The following is a 23696-nucleotide window of genomic DNA, read 5'->3' on the forward strand; positions in this document are numbered from 1 at the left end:
AGCCGCAAGTGGCAAGTGCCACCAGCTGCAGCCCCAGCTGCGGGGGCAGAGATTAGCAAAACTGTGGGCAGAAGCCTGGCATCGCTGGTGTGTGGGAAGGAAGAGGATGCTGGGGGCAGAGCCCAGGGATGAGCTTGAGGATGGAGGGGGCAGGGAGCTCTTGGGTGCAGGGGACCCTGCATTCCCCAGCTCACCTCAGCTCACATAAGCCCTCCAGCCTTGGGCCTCTTTTCAGGCTAAATCTCCAAAGGATCCTAGTTTCCGACAAGACAGGGATCCTCACTTCTTCCCTCCAGGGACACACTTAATGAATCAGCCCATTGGCCACCTGGGACCTGAGCCCCATAGCTAGCTGCGCCACCCCCACCCGAGTCTCTCCAAACCCTGCCAGAGCGCAGCCGGTCAAGGAGCCCGGAGACAATTTCCCTTCTTTTCCATTCTTATTATCTGTATTTGCTAGCTCCAAGGAGCCCAAGGAGGGGAAGGGGGTGAAGGCAGACAAAATACAAGCCCTGCAAAGGTGGGGGAACAGGGACCCACCCACATTAATCAAATGTTTGGGAAGTCACTTGTTTTATTAGTGAGCAAGGAGGTTGAGGGTGGGAGGAAGCTAAGTTCTAAGGGAGAGGGGACTGGAAGAGCTTGGGAGAGGAAAGGTCCTCTTCAAGGGTTCTTCAGTCTCTGAGCCCCATACAAGGGTCAGAGGGGTTGGACATGAGATCCCCCCACAAACGTGGGTGGGTCGGTGGGTGAGTGGGTGGGTGGGATTGGCCCTGATCCAGGAGACAAAGCTGCAGTCTCTGTGTTAAGCCTCCACCTCCACGCTATACAGTCACTTCCAGGCAACGGCTCCCTTTCTTCTTGCAGCTTAGCTTGCCATTTTTACCACCCTCAGGGCCCTGGATGACCTTGACATCCACTCTGTTCTCCTTGAACTTCAGTGAGAATCTGGACGGGGAATAGAGAGGGGTAAAGCCCATCCCCCCCATCCCCTCACCCCTACTCCCATATTTGCACTATGGCTTTCCCTCCCCTTCCTGAAGGTAGTACATCTCCTCCCCTCGAGTCAGAAGACTCAGGGCCCCAGAGAACTTGGGTGGGGAGACTAAGAAGCACCTCCGAGCCTTGCCCTGACGGAGTGTGCTTCAGTTTCTGACTACACAAATTCTCCTGGTCACAATGACCAACAGCTTGGTCATCTGTCCCCAAGCTGGCCCTCAGCACCAGCTCATGGCCTTACTTCTCAGTCACGGTGACTGGAAGCTGCTTCTGTGTGGCATCCAGCACAGCCTGGTACATTTTGGTTAGTAGTTCAATCAGATGTTCGCTGACCAGCAGGAAATCCCCCTTGGAACCCACTGATGATATCTTAGGAAGGGGGAAAAGAATGAGGAAGGGATTCATTTTTCTTCCATAGGAGCAGGCTAAGAGGTATTGAAGGCCCAGAGTGAGGGGTCTGGGCCCCATCACCTCCAGCCCACCCCGACCCTGGGATGCCTACCACCTCCAGTGTGAGGGCCTGCACCCCTGGAGCTCTGATACCTCACTCAGATGTAAGCTGAAAAGCCCATCCTTGAAGCTGGTGACTGACACCCCAGCCACATTGTCCAGCGCAATGACAGTTCTGGCCTGGGAACTCTTGGTGTCTATGAGAATCACATGCCCCTTGGTCAAGAGAAGAGTTCGAGAGGAAGTCTAGGGACAGAAGAGGGAAGTGTGAGGAAGGGTGAGGGCTAACCCCCACCCCTCCAGCTAGCAGCCCCAAGGCTCTGGAGCAGGCTCAGGACGCCAGCCTTCACCTTGCCGTTGCCACGATTGACCTTCTTCACAGTCTCCGCCATCAGAATGGGCCCTTCCGCCCCACCCTTCAGTTTCTGCAGCTTGGGGTTCCCTTGCAGCCCAATGTAGTCACCGTGGAATGGGATCGGGACACTGAGGACACACAGGAGGTATGCAGTGGAGCCTCAGTCCTTGCCCCTGACCCCCAAGGCCCAGCACCTCCTCACAGTGAGGCCCCATCCTAGTCCTCTTGTGCTTCTTTTCCCATCCTCCACCCTATCCTCTATCTCAGTGGTTCTCAGAGCATGGTCCAGGACCAACAGCTGCGCCCCCTGGGGACTTACTAGAAAGGCAAATTCTTGGGCCCACAGCCCCAGACCTTTTGATTCAGAAACTTTGAGAAGGGGGTGGAGCAGTCTGGGTGTTATCAAGCCTGCCAGGTGGTGCTGATGCACATTCAAGTTTGGGAACCACCACCCTATCCCACCTGGAGGATCCTCTCTGTGCTCTCAATGGACATGCACAGGGCCTGAGGGGCTCTCACCTCTGGGGGTAGGAAGCCTTCTTGTCCTTGAACAGTTCGCTGGCACAGAGCTTCTCCTTCAGGATCTCTACCTGCTTCAGGGACAGCCGATCCCGGAATCTCTTGCACTGTGAGGGGGAGGGTCGGGGCTAAGCTCAGGGAGGCAAGGGGCTGGGGGGTTGGGGGGGTACTCAGAGGTGGAGGGAGGGCAGGGACTGGAGAAGAGGAGAGACAGGGAATGGAAGAGGCTCTAGCACTTCAGAGAGGGCAGGGCTGGGGGAGGACTGGGGGCTGAGGGACTCTGGGGGAGACGGATGGAGATGATCAAATGCCAGCCCTAGGAGGGAAGGCTGTATGCCCAGCACACAGCGCAAGGCCTAGTCTAGAAGGTGCTCGATAAGTATTTCCCGATGGCAGAACACTGTGCTGAGTGCAATAAACCAGACATAAAAGGACAAATGTATGATTCTACTTATATGAGGTGCCTAGAACAGTCGGACTCAGAGAAAGTAGAGTCTACATGCCAGGGGCTGGAGGAGTGGGGGGTTACTGGTACCGGGTACTGGTACAGTACTGGGGGTTACTGTCTAATGTGTTCAGAGTTTCAGTTTGGGAGGATGAAAAATAGTATGGAGATGGGTAGTAGTGATGGTGGCACAACAATATGAATGTGCTTAATGCCACGGAACTGTCTACTTAAAAATGGTTAAAATGGCCAGGTTTGTCATGTATGCTTTAAAGAAAAAAAAAAAGTGGAAGAGGGAGGCAGAAGAGGAAAATCAGAGGGAGGAGGGGAAAAAGACAAATGAGAGGAGAGGCTCCCCGGCCCCACTCACCTTCCAGTGGTAGAAGAGTTTCTGCAGCTCCTGGTTAGCCGTGTGGAAGTACCTGTATGGGGCAGCTGGCCACGTTCTGTCCAGGATGTTGGTAGATGGCAAATTGTTCTTTAGCCCCAGCAGGAACTTCTGTGTCTAGATTGGGAATGCAGACGGTGGGGGCGGGGGCGGGGGGAGATTGGGAGTGGACTGATGAGAAGAAAGACCTCCCAACAGACAAATTCTCATCCAGATCCTGCTACTAAAAAAGAGGGAGGCCACCCAGAGGGAGAAGCATGGAGGCTGGCTAGTAAGAGCATGCATGGGAGACCGAAGGGAGGGAAGGATTAGTTCCAAGTAGAGACCTGCTGCCCAGGGTCATGAGGTGAGAGGAACCAAGATGAAAACTGGCCTCCATATTTTGCCCCTATGGCTGTCTCACTTCGCACATGCCTACAGCTGGCCGCCACTGTCTGCAGTGGCCATCTCCCCTCCTCACTCATCAGTCAAGCCCAACACCTCAATCTGGCATTAGAAGTCTTCTACTTAGAGCCCAGCCTCGTGCTGCAGGATCCCCTGCACCATCTCGGCACACCTCTGAGACAGGACTCCTCATCGTGGCCTCCGACCAGCCCATGCATCATCACTCTGTGCCTTAGCCCATTCTACGCTCAGCTCAGCTCTGCCCACTCAGATCCTACCTGTCCTTTGAGATGTAGTTCAAAGTCCTCCTGGATTCCCCAAACCAAGGCTGCCTCTCCTTTCTCTGAAGCCCCATGGCACTTGGTCTATACTTCTGTGTTTGGACTACTGTTATTTGCATGGAAAACTTTTTCCTCTTCTAGACAGCGAGTCCTTGGGGGTCTGGATCCCCAGCTGAGTTTTTTTTCCCTCACCATTCCACATTTATTGAGTGTCTGCTCTATGCTTGACACTGTTCTAGGTATGGAGACACAGCAATGAACAGAGCAGGGTCTCTATTCCCATTGAGCTTACTTACACTCTACTGGGGGTGGGAAAGGAGACAACCCACAGCAAGTGAACATATCATGGAATGTCAGATAAATTTATATGCTATGCTGCAAAAAAAAGCTGGCCCTGAGACAGAAAATGAGTGACAGCATATTCCAGAAACAAAAAGAGTGACTGGATTAAATCGAGCAAGAGGAGATCAGAGAGTTGGCTGGTCAAGTACAGGTCATGAAGGGCCTTGTAGGCTGAGATAAGAACACTGGCTTTTATTCGGAGTGAAACAGAACACCATAAAGGATTTTAAGGGAAAGAGTGATATAATCTGACTTAATTTTTAAAAAATTTATACAACTTATTGTCTTATTTTGAAAGCTTTTTAAAAAAGATTTTATTTATTTGAGAGAGAGAGAGAGAGAGAGAGAGAGAGCATGAGCAAGGGGGAGGGGCAGAGGGAGAAGGAGAAGCAGACTCCCCGCTGAGCAGGGAGCCTGACACCAGGGTCTCCATCCCAAGGCCCTGGGATTACAACCTGAGCTGAATGCAGATGGCTTTACCAAATGGAGCCACCCAGGTGCCTCTGAAAGTTTTTAAACTTACATAAAAGTTTAAAAAAACATTACAGCAAACAATTGTATACCATATACTCCTCCCTAAATTCACCAACTGATATTAACACCTTGCCCTACTTGCAGGCTCTCTAACACATGCACACATATATAACCAATGAGTATAAATATATAAATACACACATATGCACATATAGATAAATCTTTGCCACCATATCATCCTAAAGTAGGTTATAGAAATCATGACATTTTTTTCCCTAAAACTTAAGCATGTATCTTCCAAGAACTAGGACATTATCCTATACAAATCATAATTCCACCTCCAATGTAAGAAGACTAACGTTAATTAGATACACTCATCCAACAGCGATGCATGTGCAAATTTTTCCTAATGTCCTTTATAAACTTCTAAAAATGTCCTTTTAAAAAAAGTTTTGTGTTTATTTTTCCTGTTCTAGGATCCAATCAAGTTTCACCCATGGCATCTGTTTAGTCTCCCCCAATTTGAACAAGGACCCCTAAGTCTTTATAGCCCAGGGAGCACCCAGCACTCTATTTGTGAGGTAGACTTGAAGATAAAGAAAATGGCTTGCTCTTGGGGCGCCCAGGCTCAGTAGGTTAAGTGGCCAACTCTTGATTTTAGCTAAGGTCATGATCTCAGGGTTGTGAGCTCGAGCCCCACGTCAGGCTCCACGCTCTGCTCAGAGTCTGCTTCAGGATTCTCTCGCTCCCTCTGCCCCTCCCCCACCTCTCTCTGCCTTACTCACTCATGCTCTCTTTCTCTAAAAAAAAATAAATTATTTAAAAAATGACTTGATTTTTGAGCACTTCCACGTTTTGGGTATTTTTATAAAAAATGTTCTACTAAGACATTAGTTTAGAAAAATTATAAGAGAAAAAGGCAATACACTCAGTATATTGCTGTACCCCTCTAAGAACTATCCAAGCTCTTTGATTCTTCCACTACAAAGATCTAGCAGGCTTGGTCTAATCACCTTAGACCTTCGTTTAAATCCCCAGTCCTTGGTCTGGTCTAGTTTGATTTAATTCAATAAATATTCCTAAGCATTTCATGCAATCCCCCATGTTCTAATTGATGTGGAACCTCTGAGGGTTTTCTTTTTTTAAGTGTTTGTTTTTTCTAGATCTAGAAAGTCCTGCCTTTCCCTTTATAGCCCTTCTGCCCCGAGTAGGCCTCTATGGGTGGTGGTGGGGGGACAGTGTGGGGAGACAATCTCAGGCAGGCGTTAAAACTCTGGAGTCAAAGAGTTTGTATCCCAGCTCTCTTGCACTTACCACAAGTGGGACCCCTAGTGAGTTACTCAGCCTCTCTAGGCCTCAGTTTTTTACCTACAAAATGTGGGAAAGACAAGAATCTACCTCACAGGATTTTTGACAGCATTAGAGTTAATGCATGTGAAGGGCTTAGCGCATAGTAAGTGTTCAAAAGATAATAAGTATCAGCATTGGTTATAGGCAAGGCAACAGCAGAATACAGACTAGTTAGAAACACTGGAGGAATCGATGCCGAGTGGCCCCTGTATGCATGCTTCTGCAGGGGTTGTGATTCAATGAGATATTAGTCTAAACCCAACAGCTCCTGGGGTGACATTCAGCAGATGCCTGATAATGTACAGGTGAAAGAAAAGGTAGAGGAGGGATCAGTCTGGAGATAAGTGTCAAATCAGATTGCAGGCCTCAGGTATGCAGCAAGACAGCATGTCCTCTAGGAAGGCAGCCGCCCTACAGCCAGCTGGAGACACAGGCAATGGAAGAGGGCTGGGAAGATGGAACCTCCCTGGGGCGAGAGAGGGGCACAGTGAACACTTAGGGAGGTGATAAGGAGACCAGAGACCTCATTCCACAATTCGACCTAGGAATCCCGCCTCTCCAACCACAAAGGGGAGCTCCAGTGTGTCTCTCAAGCATAATTAGTAAGAGCCCTAACAACTGTCAAAAACAGAATCAGCAGAAGCCAGTTCTCTTTTACCGCAGCCCTCTGTCCAAGATGTCTTGCTCTCCCTCCCTCTCTCTGGCCTTTCTCAAGGTTTTGCTGGAAATGCTCCTAGCTACCTGTCTGCTGTCCCTCACCACTCTTCAGGAGCACCGTCGCTATTGGGTGGACATCTCCAGAAACCAGCCTCCTCTGTCTGCTTTCCTCTCACTGGAAACTGCCCATAGTTTGATGTCCTGGCTTCGTCTTGCCACCTGGAGTCAAGTCTTCCAGAATTAAGATCTTTCCTGAGATTTAATTTTTGGACTCACTTGCTCTAGTTTCAGAGGAGGTGGAAAAGAGATATGATTCCTCCACCTTCACCCCAACCCTAAAATGGATCTTGGAAGGCTGGGTTAATTCACCCTGTGTGCATCCTCACAGCACTCTTCCACGAGGCTCAGACTCTTCCACTGTTGTTAACCACCCAGCCCATCTCTTCTCAAAACTATTCACTATGGACCAGTGAGGGTGTGCTGGGGCCCCTTCCCGCCACAAGGTTGCCTGCAGTGTCCGCTCATGCCAGAATGCACGAGGGGACACTGGAGCCTGCTCCCTGTGGGTTGCTGCCCCGTTACGTTGTATCCTAGGACTTAATAATTAAGTACAGGGCAGCCCGGGTGGCTCAGTGGTTTAGCACTGCCTTCAGCCCAGGGCCCAATCCTGGAGACCTGGGATCGAGTCCCACGTCGGGCTCCCTGTGTGGACCCTGCTTCTCCCTCTGCCTATCTCTCTCTCATGAATGAATAAATAAAATCTTAAAAAAAAAAATTAAGTACAAGCAGAGTGGAGAAGCTTTTTGGAGGAAAACTTTGAGTCACATCTTCTCAAATCCCTCATCTTCCTTTTCCAAACCTGTCCCTCCCTCCTCAACCCCCCACCTTCCACTTTTGACCCCTACCACTTACCATGCTCATGTAGATGAAATTTGCCAAGGTGAGGGCAGCCCCTGATCGGAAGTATTTTCGATAATTCTTGCGGGCCTGGCAAGGACATTCAAGAAAGGAGCCAAAATAAAGATAGACAGTTAGACCTAGAGGAGGTTCTAGCGGAGGTTCTACTGTCTCTCACCCACACAAAGGACACAGAAAGATCAAGAGCCGAGCTGGTGCTGGAGGGAGAGTGTACAGGCAGACACGTTGGCCAAGAGGAGGGCGCTTAAAGCAGCAGGCAGAGCTCTGCCGCCAGGTGGGAGATGCATCCAGGCATACATACTCTCTCCCCAATGCGCACCCGCACTCCCAGACACACATCAGTGCACCCGGAAACACACCCAGACTCAGACATGCCATCACATCACAGGACGTCCTGGGTGTGGGCAGGACTTGCTTTCTGCTACTATATTTCTCCCCAGCAGCTGGCACAATCCAGGAGAAGCCACATGGGGGAAGGGCCCACGTAGGGGAGGAAACCCCTCTGCAATTCCCCATTACCTTCCACCCTCTCACAAAAGCCTGGATCAACACTGCTGATGCCTTCATCTTCTCGTATCGTTGCTTTTGCTGCAGAAAAGAATAGGACTGTTAGAAGAAACTCCATGTCCCGAACCATCTCTCTCCTGCTTCCAGCCTCTTATCGGAGTGATGGGGATCAGACTGGGGGGTGACCAATACCATGGTGCCCCGAAACCAGGAGGAGATGAGGATCTGACTCTTGCGCATCAGCTGGTAGTGAGTCCGGCAGCGCCAGCCTCTGTAGACCTTCTGTATGAGCGTGGCCAGCTGCTGCAGGCGCAGGCGCCGCTGCTCTTCCAGGAAGAACAGCTGCAGAAATGGGGAAAGAGGGGCAGAAAGGCTGGCCTGGGGAAACTGTGCTACTCTCCGGTGCCGTGGGTGCCAGGGCCTTCCCAGCCAGTGCTTCCTTAGCACCTTCATTCAGCTGTTCACTCACTCAACAGGCACCTACTAAACTCTGTCCCAGGCCTGTGCTAGGTTCAGACACTCAGACAGGAGTGGCACATCCCCCGGAGCCTCAAGAGTCCTAGTTCAGCTAGAGGCACTCAGGGTGAACCGTGCAAGCACCTAACTGCCAGGGCTCAGGGCAGGGTGGTAGCCCGAGGATTCAGGTCCCAGGGACAAAGCCCCTGCCGAGAACAGACTTCCTCACCCACCATCTATCTCCAGTTACAGATGCTGCCCGTTACCCCAGCATCTCACTCGTGGGCTCTCCAACCCTCTGCCTCCCACCCCCGCCAAACACAAGGGGCCTCTCCAACTCACTGTCCTGGGGCTTCTGATGAAGATCTTTGTCTTCCCGAAGGCCACCTCTGAGGACAAGTTCAGGTCTCCCAGGACCTTCTCGACCCCCTCCCTACAGGAACAGATAGGGAAAGCTGCTCAGGGGCATCCCAGGGAAGGGTCTTCTTTCACCTTTCGTCAACTCCATATACCCAGGGAGAAGAGTTCAGGGCTTGAATAGACTTCAGAACTTCTGAAAAGTGATCATCCATTTCCCCAGGTATCTATTCACAGAGCTTTGGTGATTTCCATGGCACTCTCTGCTCTCTCCCCAGCCCCCAGATGGTTCCCGCCCTGCCCTTCCCTGCTCCCCAGTCTTCCCCAGGGGCCTTACCGGTCTCCCCCATTCCAGCGAGGCCATGTGCTCCGGCTCAGCAGTCGGTACCGTTCCAGGAAGGGCTCGTACCTCTGGCGGTAGGCGTAGCCCGCCCGTCGCACCCGCACATTTTCTAGCAGTCCCAGGTACTGAGTCTGGATGGCCACCAGATCCCAGGAGAACTGACCTCGCTGCTGATGTTCATTGGGCTTTATACACCTTGGGGTAGAAGGGTGCAAGGCACAGGCCTCAGGAGCTTCACCTTTGCAAGCATGACCCATCCTGGTCTCTGGAACCCTATTCTGCACATATTCCCCTTAGTAGAAAAATTTTCAGAGGAAGTGAACACACTGGCCTTCTGAGCTTCGCTCACTATAGCATGCATGGTCCCTACCAAAGTCTGATGCTCTCCCTGCTATAGGACTCTCAGCAACTTATCTGGCTTTATATTTTATGAGGAAAGGGCCTCTGATGAGGCTTTTCCAGAGACCATCCCACCCCTGCTGCAATGGACAAATTCTATAGCGCACGGATACTGCATGTGCCATCGTGTATGCTGCATGTCATGTCCCTATATGCCCAGCATGTCACCTGATGTAGTTGGGGTTTTTGGAATACAGGTTCTTCATGAGTATAGCCACAGAACTCTTGAACTGGGCCCCAGCAGTTGGGGGGCGCTTGAGAGATGCCTGCTTGGGATCTCCCTCAGGGAACAAGGACCGAAGGAGGGGGTGCTGGGCCTTCCACATGGCCTGGGACAAGTCCCGGAAGAGTAGGTCATTGTTCTTATCAATGAAGCTGTTCACATTGTAAGTCACCTGTAGAGGAACAGCTATTGGTCTGGAGGCCCATGACCTTGTCCCAGCACTTGGTGCTCCCAGTCTCATCATGAAGAATTCCCAAATATCATCTCCCAGCAGTTTCTTCCCCCATTGCCTTCCACTCATGTCCAGCCCTAGTCTCTACCCTCCAGCCCTGCTGTGTCACCTTGCCCGCATAGTGGCAGATGCGGAAGCAGCTGAGGCCCATGGTGTGGTCATACTGGCGCTGGGCATTCTGGGTGACTTTGCTCTCATAGTGATCATGCTTGGAGAAAAGCTGGTTCAGCTTTGCTAAGAAGGTGGAGTCACTGACCACCCCAGGCCGTAGGCACTCCTCATCCAACATGGCCAGGATGCCTCGCTGATTCTGGTCAGGGAAACAAGATCAGCCCAACGTAGGCCAGGTTCTCCAATATGTCCACATCTTCACTGCCGCCCCACTGCACCTCATCCTTTGTCCTCCTTACCATCCTTACCAAGTGGAGCAGTGGAAGAGGATGGGAGAGACAGGGCAAGGATATTCAGGCAGTTTCTGGAAGAGGAAGTAGGTCTCAGAGATGAGAGAAGGGTAACTCACATGCTCAATGAGGTTGCAGATAATGCCATTATCAAAGTAGTCCACCTTTGTCCATGGTATGCCCTGGCAAGAAGAGACATGACAGGTTACAGGAGCAGGTCCAAGACAAGTCTTCGAAGACCTCATGGGACTCAGGCTTCCTTTCACCCACCCCACAAAGGGCTCAGAAAAATCCTATAGTTAAGAGGGGTGCTTGGTGTGGTTTCTGTTTAGGTTCCCATCCCTTCTACGTTGGTGGAGAATTGGTGAGGTGAGTGGATAGACTCATGGGAGGACCCAAAGCAGCTGTGAGGGAGTGGGAGATGCTGCAGAGAGCCCTGTAGGTGCTGTGGTGTGGAGAGGGAAGTGTAACACGTTGAGTGAAGGCTAGGATAGGGATTACCCCAGTGTGGGAGGAGGGAAGGGTCCCTGAGTATGTGCAAGATCAAATGACTGCACTGCTCTTGCAATGACCTATAAAACCAAAGCACATGAGCCAACTTCATCAAACAACACACCTAACTTGATACATCTTCAAAGACCTACATCAGTGCTACTCCCACTTGCATCACACTTATCTGGGGAGCTTGGGAAAACAGACTGCTGGGCCCCACCTGCAGGGTTTCTGATTTAGCATGTCTGGGACAGAGCCCAGGAATCTGCCTTCCTAAGAGGGGTTGCTGATGCTACTGGCACAGGACACAGTTTAAGAGCCACTAATCCACCTGATACTTTGGGATTGTATAGTTTAAGAAAAAAAAAAAGAAACAGCAAGAATAGGGGCACCTGGGCAGCCCCAGTGGTGCAGTGGTTTAGTGCCGCCTGCAGCCCGGGACATGATCCTGGAGACCCGGGATCGAGTCCCACATTGGGCTCCCTGCTTGAGCCCGCTTCTCCCTCTACCTGTGTCTCTGCCTCTCTCTCTGTGTGTGTCTCTATGAATAAATAAATAAAATTTAAAAAAAATCCTAGCAGCCTAACCTCAGATGTATTAAAAAAAAAAAAAAAAAAGAATGGGGGCACCTGGGTGGCTCAGTTCGTTAAGGTGCTTCGTCTCCTTTTTTTTTTTTTTTTTTTTTTTTTTTTTTAGATTTTATTTATTTATTCATGAGAGACATCAAGAGGCAGAGACACAGGGCAGCCTGGGTGGCTCAGCGGCATAGCGCTGCCTTCGGCTCAGGGCAGGATCCCGGAGACCCGGAATTAGGTCCTGCATTGGGCTCCCTGCATGGAGCCTCCTTCTCCCTCTGCCTGTGTCTCTGCCCCTATCTCTCTCTCTCTCTCTCTCTCTCTCTCTCTCTCTGTGCCTCTTATGAATAAATAAATGAAATCTTAAAAAGAAAGGAAAAAAGAGGCAGAGACACAGGCAGAGGGAGAAGCAGGTGCCATGCAGGAAGCCTGATGCAGGACTCGATTCCAGGACCCCAGGGTCACACCCTGAGCTGAATGAAGCCAGATGCTCAACCCCTGAGCCACCCAGTTGCCCCAGCTTTTTGAATTTGGAAGTATAGGAATGTATTCTGTATCTGATCGTTTAAATTTTTAAAATTAAAAGATACAACACAACTAAAGAAAACCCTTTCCCCCGCATCGTGACCACGCTGTCTGAAATTCTGCACAGGAAATTTCTGAAGGCTCACAGGCAGCCATCCCTAGGAGGGTTTTGATGAGAGACTTCAGCTGTTCACACTTTGGGGTGGATTAGCTCAATTAGATAGCTTTTCTAACACCTAGCCATAGAAAACAAAGGTCCTCGCGAACCAGGGAAGGAGTGTGGAAATGTTGAGCCACGGGGCACGTCTGAGGAGGAAGTCTGGGATCAGGGTGCTACAAGAGGGGACGCTGACATCAGCCAGGGCTCGAGGAGACAAAGAATTCTGTAACATTAGAGAAAAGCACCGAGAGGGATGTGGTAGGGTGACAAGGCCAAGAGAAATGTCCCTGCTAAATCTGGCTCACAGCGTGCCGCAGGCCACGCACAGCTGTCACCTTACCCTTGTGAGGTCTCCCCACACACACCCTTCCATCAGTGTGACCCTTCTTTGCGTGGCCTACAGGGGGTGGAGGAGAGGAGCAGGGGGACTGGGGGATGGAGAATAAAAACCAGGACTTCAGGACGCCTGGGTGGCTTGATGGTTGAGCCTTTGGCTCAAGCTGTGATCCCGGGGATCCGGGATTGGGTCCCGCATCGGGCTCCCCATAGGGAGCCTGCCTCTCCCTCTGCCTGTGTCTCTGCCTCTATTTCTGTCTCTCATGAATAAATAAATAAAATCTTTAAAAAAATAAAAACAACCAGGGCTTCTGGGTAATGCTAGACTGTTGTTCACCTGTGCAAGGGAAACTTTTTGTCCTTTGTGTTCCCATCTGGGGACAAGTGAGAGGAAATTGTGATGGAGGAAAGGACAGATCTGGCACATGCCCAGAAGTAATTTCCAAGAAGGTAAGTGGGGGAAGGCTCAGCGTACCTCTCTCTCATATTCCTCTTGCTCCTCTTTCAGCGTCATCTCGATGAACACCTGCTGCAGCTTCTCATTGCAGTAGTTGATCACAAACTGCTCAAAGCTATTATCCTGAGGGAAGGGACCCAGTGCAGAGAGGGAGCAGCTCAGCCCAAGACCCTTCCCTCTCGGCCTTACACCTCCCCTCTCTCAAACCACCCCCTTTGAGTCTACACATTCCAAGCCCAGGGGAGCAGGGTGTTGCAATTGGGTGAAGCTCTCTCACCTCTAAAATTTCGAAGCCATAGATATCCAGGACCCCCATTACCTTCTTCTTCTCCCCAACGCCCACCTGAAGGGAAGGAAAAGATAACTCTAAGGATGGGCCTCCTCTGTACACCAGGCCAGGGCCATCTGGAGGGAGGTGATTGGAGCAGAAGGCAAACTCGAGTGAGATTGACCATGCTGGGGGACACCTGGGTGGCTCAGTGGTTGAGCGTCTGCCTTTGGCTCAGGGACCCCGGGATCAAGTTCTACATCAGGCTCCCTGGAGGGAGCCTGTTTCTCTCTGCCTATGTCTCTGCCTCTCTCTCTGTGTGTATCTCTAATGAATATATAAATAAAATCTTTAAAGAGAGAGAGAGAGAGATTGACCATGCTGGGAAAGAAATGTTGTGATTTTATTCTTCCTTCCTGCTAGAGGACAAGCAAAGGAAGGGAGAAGGGAGATATGAACAGATTCCAGGCTGGTGCTCCCAAGGGTGGGAGTCAGGAAGACATTAAGATCCTCTCAGGAAAATAATCATCTCTTAGATTTGTAGAGCATTTTACAAAAAATTCTATGCTCTTACTTCATTAAACCTCACGATAACCCGTAAGGTGTGATTATTCCCATTTTACAGATGAACAAATCAAATTTCAAGAGGGCTAAGCGTTTACCCAAACCTAGATTCAAATCCTATTTTCTCCTGCTGCCTTTCAGTAATAGCTTCTGAATTGATGGCATTTTCATGTACAGAATTTTTGAACAATAGCTCTATTTTGATCCAATTCACATTCCATAAAATTTACTTTTAAAGGTATATACTTCAGTGAGTTTTTCTGGTATATTCAAAAGGTGTATGACCATCACCACTACCTAATTCCAGAGCATTTTCATCATCCCCCCAAAAAATCTTATACCCCCCCCAAAAAAAGAAAAAGAAATCTTATACCCATACCCATTAGTAGTCACTCCAACTTCCCATCCCCTAAGTCCCTGCTAACCATAAATCTATTCCTAATCTCCATGGATTTGTCTATTCGGACATTTTATATAAATGGAATCATCCAATATGTGCCCTGTGTCTGGCTTCTCCTCCTTGTATGTTTTCAAGGTTTATCCATGTTGAGGATGAATTAGTACTTCTTTCCTTTTTATGGCCAGATAATATCCCATTATATGAATATACCACATTTTGTTTATCTATCATCAACGGATGGACATTTGAGTCATTTCCACTTTTTGGCTAGTATGAATAATGCCTCTATGAACTTTTGGGTACTGTTTTTTTTTTTTTTATTTATGATAGTCACACAGAGAGAGAGAGAGAGAGAGAGAGGCAGAGACATAGGCAGAGGGAGAAGCAGGCTCCATGCACCAGGAGCCCGATGTGGGATTCGATCCCGGGTCTCCAGGATCGCGCCCTGGGCCAAAGGCAGGTGCCAAACCGCTGCGCCACCCAGGGATCCCTGTTTTTTTTTTTTTTTTTAAGATTGATTGATTGATTGATGAGAGAGAGAGAGAGAGAGGCAGAGACACAGGAGGAGGGAGAAGCAGGCTCCATGCCAGGAACCCGACGTGGGACTCAATCCTGGGACTCCAGGATCGTGCCCTGGGCCAAAGGCAGGTGCTAAACCGCTGAGCCACCCAGGGATCCCCATGGGTACGGTTTTTAAGTGGACACCTGTTTTCAAATCTCTTAGATATATATCTTAAATATATATCTGGGTGTGGAATTTCTGATATCTGATCCTCATCTGATCCTCACTAAGCCCTGTGAAACAGGTAGGCATTAGTGTCCAATTTTCCAAATCAGGAAACTGAGGCTCAGAATCTCTGTGAAACTGAAAGGCCACACAGCTGGTAAGTAGGGGATCCAGAGAGTCAAACTCAAAAAACCAGAGATGTTTCCACAACAATGCACTATTGGGAGGAACTGTATCCTACCATTCATCCTTCTTACTCTGTTCATCTCAGAACCCAAAGTATGGGAGTGGTGACCAGGGCAAGAAAGGTGAGGCAGACAGGAGGGAGGAGAGTAATCTCTTACCTTGATACTCTCATTAATTCGATTCACTATCCAATTGAAAAGGCGGCTGTAGATGTTCTTAGCCAGAGCATCGCGAGCGTACTGAGCCTGCAGGGCAGAGCCAGCTCATTAGGATGGCAGCCACAGAAGGGTCCCCAAATCACCCTCCTCCCATAGGGACCTTACCTGGATGACATTCAGGGCAGTGACTACCTTCTCTTTGGCTGTTTTCATGGTCCTTGAGCACAAAGCTTTCTCTAGTTCCTCTGAATTCAAACCCACCATTTCCCCAATCTCCTGAATACCTGGGGTGGGGAGGAAATACAGCATGGCCTGGAAAAGGGATTCCCTCCCAGAGAGGGAGGGGGGCTGAGACATGACACTGCTGGGAGACAAGTGCCCCTGGGTCTTGCTGAGAATGTCCTTACAGCCCATCCAGAGCATGGCCCAGGAGAAATCTCTGAGGAGGAGAAGAGAGAGGGAGCTCTGGACACTGAGTGCATTATCTGCTTTACGAGGAGAATCTCCTGAGGTTCTTTGCAAAGACTCCAGGGAGACTCAGAGAGGTCCCAGAATGTAGGTCTATCAAACTTCATAACCTCATTCCCAAATGCCTCCCTGGGGATTCTCCATGAGTGTGTTTGGGGAAGAACTCAGGAACAGGCTGAGTGACACCGAATGGGAGTGAAGTCAGTTACACAGGAGATGGTGAAAAAATAGAAATTGTAGTAGGAGCTTCAAGGAGCCACCTGGTGTTGCAGGAGACAGGTACCAGCAGGGCGGTACAGACCTTTCCCATCCCGGATGCTACTGGCTGACACGCCATTGGCCTGGAACTCGTCTGCCAGCTCCACATTCCCGAGCTTCAGCACCAGGGCCGTCACCTCTAGCACCCGCTGAATCTCCTCCTCCGAGAACCCAATCACCGTCATCGCACTCTTGAGGACAGAGCAGAAATCAGAAGCTGAACTGTGCGGTGCCAGCTCAACGCCTCCCTTCTCAAAGCCAAATCCTGGGCTCCGGGGACAGCCTAAGGGCCCACCCCAGGCACCCACCTGTACAGCCTTGAAGTTGGCAGCGTCGTCCATGCCGTCAACTCTGGACACTTTCTGGTTTAGGTAGGCATAGCCACTTGTGTCTCGCTCGAGCTTTAGAGCCGCTGGGAGGGCCAGTGTGAGGAGAAGGTTAGTACTCGGAGCTCTCAGGAGTCCTCTGGCCTTGACGCTCACAGCCCCTGCCCTGGCTTGGTTTACTTGCTCATTCAAAGGAACCATTTTCGTTTTAGGCTCTGCCCCAGCCTCCTTTGTGTGGGGATCATTAGTTTCCACAATAATAGACTAAATTTTTAAGCAGTATTTAGGGTTTGCATGTTCTTAATTGTTGGGGTTTTCTTCCGACTTTTATGAAAGAAAAGACTCATTCCACTCTTCTTCCCACCTTCAGTTTCTAAACAATAAAAATAAATAAGCAAACTCTCCACCCTGCTCAGTTCTCAGAGGCTCTGAGAGGACAAAGGTGAGGAAAGAAGGGCGGGCGCATATCTCCTATCCAGCCTCAACATCTTACCGTTGGCCAGAGTTAGCTCATTCATTATTTGTTCACTAAGCGCCAACAAAAGGCAGATGCTATGTTCCCCAATCCTGACCCCTCTTCTGGAAGATTTTCTCTGACGTTGTGGGGCTGAGCCGTTCTCTTGTGATCCCCATGGTGGATCTCTATCCCAACCCATAACACATGGGCTAGGTTTTTGTTTTTTTCCGTCTCTCCCACAAATGAACAACTTGAGCATTGGGACATTTTAATCTTCATACTCTGTGTGCCTGCCTGGCATGTACAAACTTCTTTCTTTTTAATCAAGGGAACAGTCAAAGCTGTTCACCTGAGATGGGAAGGAATAGGTTAAGCATGGAGCTTGAAGGATATCAATTATCTGTTATTCAAATGATCTGAGAATCAGGGAATATCCCTCAAACTACAGTTTAATGGCAGCTTCCCCAGAAACACAAATTTTGAAACAGGAACCTACTAAAGAGAGGTATCTGGACAAAGAATGAGTCAGAAAGGGATGATGACACAAGGGAGGTCCCAGCCAGACTTAGCTTACATCAATGGGTAACAGAATCAACCAGAACAAGGTACTAGTGCCTATGATTCAGACACACTGAACACAACCAAGACCACTGAGCCAGGAAGGAATAATGAGACCTGCAGGGGCTCTCAAACCACGGAAATCCCCAGGAAGGGAAAGGAGATAGATACAAGTCCAGCAGAAAACAACCAGAAGCCAAATCGACAGGTCCTTGGGGCCAGATACCCACAGTGCTCACAGCTAGAGGCAGGATTGGGAGGCAAACTCTGGCAAGGCCTGAAGTCCCACCAGACTCTGCAGTGATGCCCACCCAGAGCCACCTTGGGCCCATCGAGGATCCAGGGCTCCCTGGGACAAGCAGAGTGTTCCGTGACTTCCCCTCCCATAGCCACCTGCACAGACCTGTTGGCACTCGATCACACTGTATTTTGCAGTGTTTCTGCTCACACATCTGCCATCCCTGGAAGACCACAAGTTCTCGAGGACACGGTCCATGTCATATTCACTTCTGAATCGCTAGAGACTAGCACAATGTTCCATCACAGTAAGTGTTCAAGAGATGTTTGATGAATGAATAAATGGAACCCCCATAAAACCATCTAAGAAGAGTAAACCAGGGCCAGGGCCTGGATGAGGTGGAGGTAGACCCAGAACAACTTCAACTCCAGCTCATCAAAAGTTCCTGACCACTTATAATATCCTGCATGATTTTCTGCTGAGCTATCAAAAAAGTCCCTTAAATTGAAGGTAGGAAAGAATGAAAAATGGAAATAAGTGTTCTGCTTTTAAAGCCAGCCTGGGGAAAGAGGAACCCAAGCAGGAGAGAGGAGTAAGAGGAGGTCAAGAGGCAAGAAGGCTTCTTCCTAGCAATACAATCCCCGAAAAAGAAGAGAACACAGAGGTCAGGGGATTGTTCCCAACAATGAGCAGATGAGATGCTGAGTGAGGAGCGCAGGAAGAGGAATGAGGGCTGCAGGGACCCAGAGGGGCCCAAGGCTCTAGGGACTGAACGGAGGTTGGGGCTCTTCTGTTGTGTGTCTGGGACAGGCACATACTCAGCAGGTGTGCATCCGCTCCGGCCAGTAGCTGATAGAAGATGTGGAAGTTCCTTTCTCCTTTGAGCTGCTTCACCACTCGGGATTTCTCAAGCAGATCTGGCAGAAGGGGTTAGAAAATAGCATCCTGAGGAACGGGGGGACGCCACCGCTTCCCTCCAAGTCTGCCCTCGGCGCTGGCATCCCCCGTGCCTGGGCAGTCTCCTGCCAGCCTACTGTTCCTTCCCACGATAGCAAATGGGCAAAGAGGGAACTGTGGGCCAGGGAGGCGAGAGAGGTGGTTGGCAGCATGGGGAGACACATACAGTTTGTGATGACACCACCGAGGGGGGATCCCTTGAAGTCAAACTCAACATCCATGTATTTTCCCTTCAGAGGTGAGAGAGAGAGAGAGAGAGAAAGAGAGAGAGACCTTGCTTCTTCCTCTGCTCACCACCCTGTCCGGCAGGGTCTGTGCCACATCCCTCCTTCTCAAGCCCCCACACCCTCTCCTCTCAGGCCAGGGAGATGATCACTCACAAATCGAGAGGAGTTGTTGTTGCGAATGGTCTTGGCATTGCCAAAAGCTGCAGAGATGGAGAGAGGGGAGGTGAGGAGATCGGAGGGGAGAGGGGGGCTCTGGAGAAGGGGAAGGAGGAAGGTCTTCTAGCCATCATGCCAGTCTCAGATTTTCCAGGCAGAATGAGAACAGGGCTGAGTGTCTCTGGGGCCAGTAGGGTAGGGCTGGGGTGCACAAGAGAGACTGGAATCCTCACCCTCCAGCACCGGGTTTGACTGAAGCAGCTGTTCCTTCACGGAGTTCACCTGCTCCCCTTTCCCACAGACAGCCGCCACGTAAGACATCACCAGCTTACTAGCCTCTGTGAAAGAGAAACCTTCACATGGATCCCCACCACCCTCCTTAATGCCCCTTAAGTCCCGCACCTCACAGCCCTCAGGATCAGACAAGCCGAGAAGGAATTTCTGGGGTGGGGCAGGACCAGGCCTGGCTTGGAAAGAGAAAGAGAAGAGGGAGTAGTTCTAGCAGGGATTGCACAGCCTCCCCTAGCCAGGCGCCTCACCGGTCTTGCCAGCTCCGCTTTCGCCTGTGATGAGGATGCACTGGTCTCGGTCTCGGTCCCTCAGCGACTGGTATGCCACATTTGCCAAAGCGTAGCTTGGGTGGAGGAAGCAGGTGATGACCAAGGTGGGGTTAATCTAAGACACCAGCTTTCACTCCATCTCCAGCCCCCAGAGTCATCCTCCCTCCTCACTTGGACTAGACTGAGGCAGTGGTAGGTCTAGGAAAGGGGCTTCCTGGGGCCAGGGGGGAAGGGGGAGGCTGGAGAGCCCCCCCTCAGGAGAAAGGATGAAGGAAACTAGGGTGTGTCGCTGTCAGGAAGCTGGGGCCCGGTCAGCCTTCCCTTGGCCACTTTACATACATATGGGGCTTCAGCTCATAGAAGGTATAGTCCTGGTATTTGGCAATGAACTCCGGGCCATAGATGGGCAGTTGTTGGTAGGGATTCACTGAGATCAACACATTCCCAATGTAGGTCTAGAGCCAAAAAAAGGTAAAGAGAATGAGCAGGGGTGGGGGGGTAGGGGGTGTTTGGAGGGGGAGGAAGGGATAGGAGCCCATGAACTCTCTGGCCACACACCCCCAGCCAGGGGCACCCAGATGCACTCACATAAATCTCCTTGCTTTCATAGCGCAGCTGGAGGTTCTTGAGCAGAGGCTCCTGTTCTAGGGGTTCCAGGAGCACAAGGTCCTCCACCCCCACAGAGCCTTCCAGGAGATTCATGGCCAGAGGATCCTGAGAATAGAGGAATCAGTTTGCTGAAGTCTCCTCAGCTTTAGGGGCCAGTAGCTGTGTGGGGGGAAGTGGGCAGAAGGACCTAAGAGCCTTCCTCTCCAACTCTTAGCCCTAGAGAGTCCTCAACCCAAGGTGGACTCTGGACTAGCCCAAGCTAGCTGTGGGAAGTTGTGGAAACTCTCCTCCAGTGAGGAGAATCTCCTGCTCCTTGGGGTGCCTGGGTGGCTCGGTGGTTGAGCGTCTGCCTTTGGCTCAGCTCATGATCCCGGGGTCCTGGGATCAAGTGTCACATCAGGCTCCTGCAGGGAGCCTACTTCTCCCTCTGCCTGTGTCTCTGCCTCTCTCTGTCTCTCATGAATAAATAAGTAAATCTTAAAAAATAATTAAATGGAGCATCTGCCTGCAGCTCAGGTCTATGAGTCCCAGGGTCCTGGGACGAGCCCCATGTCCAGCCCCCTGCTTAGCAAGGAGTTTACTTGTCCCTCTCCCTCTGCCCCTCCTCCCTGCTCACGTACATTCTCTCTCAAATAAATAATAAAATATATTTTTTAAAAAAGATTAGAATATCCTAAACAAACATTAGGTTGGTTTCTCCAACATCAAGTAGCTGTCACGATCTCTGTATATGCCTATATGTCTGTCCCTGTTTTTCCATCTCCAGCTTTTACACCCATTGCTGTAACCTTCCGGCATGGACTTTGCCCCACAGGGACACACCTAGCTTTTTAGTAGCTGGTGGGAGTGGGCTAGGAGGAGCAGAGTCATTGTGAGGCTCAGTCCCCATGCAGTGGGCACATGGCAGTTGTAACCTCTAGAGGAAGCCCAGCCCCCCTCAGTCTTTCCTGTGGGACTGAGTAGGTGGGGTGGCCTGGTGCAGAACAGAATCATTAGTACAATGGTCAGGGCTACTCCCTAAGAGAAATAAAAAAGCCACATCCTTCCAGTCTCCAGCAATGCTAAACCTGGCGGGGGAGGGGAGGGAAGAAGAAATGGAAGGTGGGGCAAGAGGGGAACACTGGCTACTTTCAGCCTTCACTCTGCTTTCCCCAAGTTCCAGAAAATGAGAGCACTTGTCACTTCTTGGAAGGACAAAACTAAGAGCAATAAGAATAGTGACAATAGGGACGCCCGGGTGGCTCAGTGGTTAGGCGTCTGCTTCTGGTTCAGGGCATGGTCCTGGAGTCCCCGGATCGAGTCCCGCATCAGGCTCCCTGCACGGGGCCTGCTTCTCCCTCTGCCTGCGTCTCTGCCTCTCTGTGTGTGTGTCTCTCATGAATAAATAAAATCTTTAAAAAAAAAAAAAAAAGAATAGTGACAATAGCAATCTCTGACAATCAGGTACCATGGGCCAGGCAAGGCTCTAAACACTACATATATGAATTCATTTGATGCTTACAAACAATATTCCCTTGAAGTAGTTATTATTATCATCCCACATTTTTCAGATTAAAAAATAAAAGTTAAGTTCTTAAGTAACGGGGCAGGCAATGGTGAGCAGTAGAAGCAGGGCTGGAAGAAGCCATCTTCCTTGGATTTGGATTTGGATTTGAGGGGAGTGGGAATGTGATTGGTTGGAGGGAGGGAAGGGGAAAAAGAAGCAGTCCCCAGAATAGGGCACCCCAAGATGTGCAGAGCAGTGACAGGTTAGGGTAAGACTCACCCAACACCGGAGCTAGGGTGTCCCTTGGAGAATGGTGAATGAAATCCCAATTTGACAGGAAGGGGGCATAGGAGTCTCAAGGCCCGGAGAATGGAGAGGTATCCTCGTTAATGGGAGCTGTCCATGGTGTCCAAGAGGCCAGGAAAGGGGTTTCCCTCCTCTCGCCAGTGTCCACGCTTCTGACCTTCCACTGTGCTGCCTCCTCCAACCAAGGCTCCCTGTGCCAATCAAGCCAGGAGAGGCCAGAGATGGCTGCTCAGCACAAAGTCCGAGGCTGTTCCTGCTGAGGGTGTGGCTCGATTAACCCTTCCCAGGCCTGAAGCCCCAGAGGGAGATGCTCGGTGACATGAGAAAACCCCTTCTAGGTAGGAAAGGGTATTTGGCTGGGCTCAGGTAGACATCTTGCTCCACTGCCCCCCAAATTTGGAAATAAGAGCAAGAGTGGGATTTATAGCCAAGGGAAAGCTTTTCCAAAAAGTCAGAAATGTTGTCAGAGGAAGGTAGGCTGGGGTGTCTTCCTAGCAAAGAAACAGTACTTGCCTCAAACCTTCCTATCTCATTGGGAGTCAGAGGGTTTTTTTGTTTGTTTGTTTGTTTTTATGATAGTCACAGAGAGAGAGAGAGAGAGGCAGAGACACAGGCAGAGGGAGAAGCAGGCTCCATGCACCAGGAGCCCGATGTGGGATTCGATCCCGGGTCTCCAGGATCGCGCCCTGGGCCAAAGGCAGGTGCCAAACCGCTGCGCCACCCAGGGATCCCAAGTCAGAGGGTATTAATGACATTACCATTACTTGGGGGAACCAAGCAGATAAAATCCCCAAATTCCCCTCCCCCCCCACGAGTCAGCCCCCACAAACAGACCCAAACACTATAGTTAGTAATACCACCCAGCATTTGTATCGATGTCAGCTCACCGATTCCCACCTGTATCATCTCACTGAATCACACCACCCTGTGAGCTAGGCAGTGCAGCTACTCACTCCATTGAAAATGAAAATTAGCGGCAGAGACTGAGGCTCAGAGAGGTTCCACAGACAGTATGTGGCAGGAACAGAATGCAGCTTCCTGACCCTCAGTTGGCCACAGCTTTGAGCCCAAATCTTGGTATTCCTAATTTTAATCCTTCTGTATGAGGAACCTGAATGAGACCCTGATATGCTGCTTCCCGGGTACTAACCCAGCTGGAAATAGCTGCCTCCAATAGATAAGGAGCTTATACAATCCTATTCACCAGGGTACCCCCTCATCCACCCAGGAAAATTCCTAAACAGGCTCCCTCTGCCTACCGTACTCTCTCCCAGGCATGCACAAAGAGCAAATGGGTCATTACACACACTTAGCTGCAAAGAGACTGGATCCTCCAACTCCCAGCCACAGCTGCTTGGTTCAAGGTCCAAACTTTACTGCTCTCATAGAAGCACTCTGCAGATGACTGGCCCATCAGCAGTTCCATTATCAACCTGCCCTTACATGATTTATTGATCTCCTATATATATCTGAAGGGAGAAAAAAGGCAAGGGAAAGAGAAAGTGAGGAGGAAGCCAGTGGAAGTGCCATCAGCACATAATCCCAGGTGTAAGTGGAAGCAGCCTCTGTGTCAGAGGCAAAAAGGACTACAGATCCTCTGTTTCACAGGGAGAAAACAGACCTAGGGTGAGAAGCCCCTTTCCCAGGATCACACCACTGCCAACCTGGCGGAGCTGGAACCAGAACCCAGGTCTCCTGTTCTCCAGGCCCGGAATCCGCAGCTGCCTACAGCTTGGGGTGTATTTCTGTGTCCACCCACTCA

The 23696-nt window shown here is 50.4% G+C and overlaps 1 protein-coding gene across 1 annotated transcript; it reads right to left on the minus strand.

Moving 5' to 3' along the window:
- Positions 1 to 427: 427 nt before the first annotated feature.
- TAC3 (tachykinin precursor 3) lies at positions 428 to 22533 on the minus strand. Its single transcript, NM_001375582.1, is given in 28 exon segments — positions 428 to 948; positions 1241 to 1368; positions 1543 to 1695; positions 1800 to 1932; positions 2324 to 2430; positions 3139 to 3273; positions 7557 to 7631; positions 8082 to 8150; positions 8262 to 8411; positions 8868 to 8958; positions 9220 to 9420; positions 9793 to 10019; positions 10189 to 10389; positions 10600 to 10662; positions 13044 to 13148; positions 13303 to 13368; positions 15329 to 15415; positions 15494 to 15612; positions 16098 to 16245; positions 16363 to 16466; positions 18452 to 18550; positions 18757 to 18820; positions 18971 to 19017; positions 19207 to 19311; positions 19513 to 19607; positions 19873 to 19988; positions 20122 to 20247; positions 21908 to 22533. Coding segments are annotated over 27 exon segments (3126 nt in total). The 5' UTR covers positions 20236 to 20247; positions 21908 to 22533; the 3' UTR covers positions 428 to 824.
- Between the last annotated feature and the right edge of the window lie 1163 nt (positions 22534 to 23696).

The sequence above is a fragment of the Canis lupus genome, chromosome 10 (assembly GCF_011100685.1).
Source record: "Canis lupus familiaris isolate Mischka breed German Shepherd chromosome 10, alternate assembly UU_Cfam_GSD_1.0, whole genome shotgun sequence".
NCBI classification, from domain to species: Eukaryota; Metazoa; Chordata; class Mammalia; order Carnivora; family Canidae; genus Canis; species Canis lupus.